The 3,773-nt window shown below is 33.7% G+C and overlaps 1 protein-coding gene across 1 annotated transcript; it reads right to left on the reverse strand.

The window, feature by feature from the left end:
- On the reverse strand, positions 1-2,112 carry LOC140978876 (zinc finger protein JACKDAW-like). Its single transcript, XM_073444114.1, has 2 exons — positions 1,692-2,112; positions 1-1,224 (listed from the first exon to the last, which is right to left on the reverse strand). The coding sequence occupies exons 1-2, from the start codon at positions 2,048-2,050 to the stop codon at positions 321-323; spliced, it is 1,263 nt and encodes a 420-aa protein (XP_073300215.1). The 5' UTR covers positions 2,051-2,112; the 3' UTR covers positions 1-320.
- Positions 2,113-3,773: the final 1,661 nt, after the last annotated feature.

Raw genomic sequence — 3,773 nt, forward strand, 5'->3', positions numbered from 1 at the left:
ATCACAGACTCGCACATTTAATTTTGTGGTCCACACTTCCATACACAAACCCTATAATTTTAAAAAATAAACACAGGAAAATCAAATTTCTGCCATCATTAATACATATTGTTTTCTCCCTTGTGAACCTTTTGTCATGTCTCTTCCAACAAGCAGTGGCCCCCTCCCCATCTCTGACAATTCACAAGATCTCCTGTTTTTTCAAGTCTTTACAGCAGCTGATGGAATCCCCTCTGTCATGTAATATCGGCCTTCCAATGTTTCTGTAGTTAATAAATTTCACCGCCTTAGTGATTTTCATAATCTGATTCCGGAATATATCAGTGATTGATTCTGCTGTAATGGTTCAAATTGTTCATTGCGGAATCCATGGAAGCGTATTCTTGCAAAAAATGCCTGTTTTCACTCGCTCCCACTCCAAGAAAATCCCTTGTGAGACCATTTCCACCTCCGAACCCGGCGCCTGGAGAGCTACCATTTGGCATTAAAACAAAAGGGTCCAAGTTTCTTGCGCTGCTCAATAATGGGTTCGAATCAAAATCGTCAAATAACAGCCCGTCGTGGTCTCCATTGCTGGCAGCTATTAATCCATTCAAGTCGTCAGCTTTTCCAAGAGTATTTTGATGGAACAACAATTCGTTCCTACTTTGATTCAGAGAATTGAAGCTGCTCATGTTGGAAAATGAGTTCATTTGTCCAAAATTATTGCCAGCTGTCCCAAAGAATTCAGGGTTTTTGCTTCTGGTTGACCCCAATTGACTTGCCTTTTGAAATATCGCGGAAGCAAACATCTGGGCTGCTGAACTATTTGTTTCATACAAGTTGAGCCTATTTTCTTGTTCTTCTTCCTCCTTTAGTCCTCTACTGAACAATTGATTCTGTGAAGCAATTTGCTCTAATTCTGGTAGGTTGGTTGAACTTGATGCCAAGTAATTAGGATTACTACTTGGATTTCCAATCTGATTGCCTGCCCACATTGGAAACTTTGGTTGTTTTTGCAAATGATCAATATCCAGCTGATGATTTCTGGATTCCAATCCTCCCAATTCAGACTTAAACATGAAGGGAAAACGGGATCTTCCAGAATTTTGAAGAACATTAAATCCTCCATTCATCAATTCATTCCTTGGAATCAAATTTGGACAAGGAAACGGAGTGCTAAATCTTGCATTTTGTTGTGCCAGTGCATCACAAAAGGCTCTGTGAGTGATGAAGCTATCCTTTCTGAGGGGAGAAAAATCGGCATTACAAAATTAGCAATGTTGAACTTTGCTTGCATAATTGAATATTTTATCGTGGAACGTACATTTTGAAAAATTCCTTAATTTTGGTTAAAAATAATAATTAAAATCGAAGAGTTCTTCAAATCTTTTAACTCGAACATAATCATAGTAACTGGTCACTAGCTATATTCCAGTTTCATTAAAGTAATGCATGTGCTCAGTACGTATACTCCAATTTCATTGAAGTCATCGAATCTTGTGCATTTATTTCAAAACAAACAAATTATAGTATACCCTCTTAACATCTCCTGCAATGATTTGAAGTTTAGTGTATAAAATGTGACACGAGAATGTAAATTCTACAACATTTAATGCTATATTATCTAATATATTAAGCTAATATTGGAAATATGTAGCAAAAGTTCATACTAATATAACATTAACAATCAAACCAACAACTGAAAGTACCTCGAGAAGATAGTCCCACAGTCACATTTATACTCTCTAGTCCCACAAATCTTGCCATGAGCTTTCCAATCGGATTGAACGGCATACTTTTTCTCGCATTTCTCGCATTTCCATCTCTTTTCACCATGTTTTCTGCTGTAATGTTTCTTAATACCTGTCAAATCTCCAAGTGCCCTTGAAGGGTCATTGTGCACACAAGTTTTTACGGGGCAAATGTACACCTTTCTTTTTACTGCTTCTTTGTTGGTTCTTTGCTTGAGTTTCCATGGGAGATTATGTCCTCTTCTGTGTAGCTGCAGATTCTGTTCCCTCTGAAAACCCTTGTTGCAGACTTCACAGATGAACCTGTTTGTTGCCATCAGAGAATTTGGAGAAAGTTCTAGCACTTCTGAATTTGGATCTGCAGCTTATATATATATATATGAGATTAAATATTTAAACAATCTTTTGATAATATATGAAATATCTGCATCAAGATTCTTGCCTGGTTTTCCTGGGAGGTTTCTTTTCTTCTTGGATGGAATCTGTTTAGGGTTTGCAGGGCTGGGAGCTTCGATAAACCCTCCAATGGAAGAAACCCCACCATCGGACATCATTTTTCCGAGGCTAAACTTCTAAATTTGACACAAAGAAAAGGAAGGATTTTGACGAAAACCCTGATGAAATCTGATGTAGTTTCCCTTAAAACAAAGATAGAAATAATGAGAAACTAGGTTAAGTACACATCGATGGAGTTGCAAGCAAAGATTTTGTTTCCTTCGGTGTTTGAATGTTAGCAGAAAACTATATTATTATCTGCCATAAGACCTAGCGAGGTAGCTAGGTTAAAGGGGGAGGAATAATATATCATTTTCTATCATTTTCAAATTTCTCTATCCTTATCTTGCTGGTTGCAGTTTCTCTAAAATCGGCCAGCCGTAAACATTTTGACCACTCTCTTTCTATATATTTCTACTTACACAATTCCTATACGTAACATGTGTTTGTGTGTATATATTTATGATAACACGAAGAGCATATGTAGCATGTGATCATGACAATATATATTCACAGACATACATATAGAAATTTATTTAGTACAGGTAATTTGAATTTTAAATTAATTTAAAGGAAAATTACAATTTTGGTCCTAGAAGTTCACCTGTTTTTGGTTTTAGTCGTCTTGTAGCTTGTCAAAATTTAGTTTTGCTTACATTAACTTGGATTTTTTTTTTTTGGTTTTGATGTTTTTTTGCCTGAAACCAATAAATCCATAGAATGTAGTTTACTTGGCACCGATATATTTGGTTTTAATACAATATTAACTTGGATTGTTTTTGGGTTTTTGTATTTTTTTGTCTGAAATCACTAAATCTATCAAATATGGTTTTATATAGCACCGATTGTAACCTACATGACACATGTAAGAAAATAAACCTTATATTACTAAAATTAAAATTAATCTGATAAAAAAATAAAGAAAAATAAAGCAATACAACCTTCAATATTTCAAAATGAGAGAAAAAAACTTGTCATCTCTTTATTTTGTTTATATGTATATTTTAATATGTGTAATAAAAGCTTTATTATTGTCATATGAGTCATATAAGAGATTATATGTGTCAAATATGCAATATCAAGGAGATTTTTAGTGATTTCGGACAATAAATTACCCCAAAAAAAAAATCAAAGTTAATGGATAAAAATCAAACTTTGAAAAGTTATAAGACTAAAAGCCTAAACAGGCTAACCTTAAAGATAAAAATTACAATTTCCCTTAATTTCAGGGAAAATTTTAATTTTTGTACGTGTATTTACCTCTTTACAACTTTGATAATCGATGTTATCAAAATTTCAGTTTTAGTTAGTTATCTTTTATTTTATTTTATTTTCATTTTTGGTCTTTTTCCAATGTGTAACGCTTACGTGTGTGGTTTCTCATCAGCACTCCCGATGAAAAATTATTAAAATTGTCAAAAATTGAAATTTGGACCTCCAAAGGAAATCAATAAATGTGCAAAAAGAACCAAGTTATTTTATAAAAATCAAAATTTGACAAATTATATGACCCCTATAATATATAGGCCAATTAAATGACCAACT

This window comes from Primulina huaijiensis, chromosome 6 (assembly GCF_012295235.1).
Source record: "Primulina huaijiensis isolate GDHJ02 chromosome 6, ASM1229523v2, whole genome shotgun sequence".
Taxonomy (NCBI): domain Eukaryota; kingdom Viridiplantae; phylum Streptophyta; class Magnoliopsida; order Lamiales; family Gesneriaceae; genus Primulina; species Primulina huaijiensis.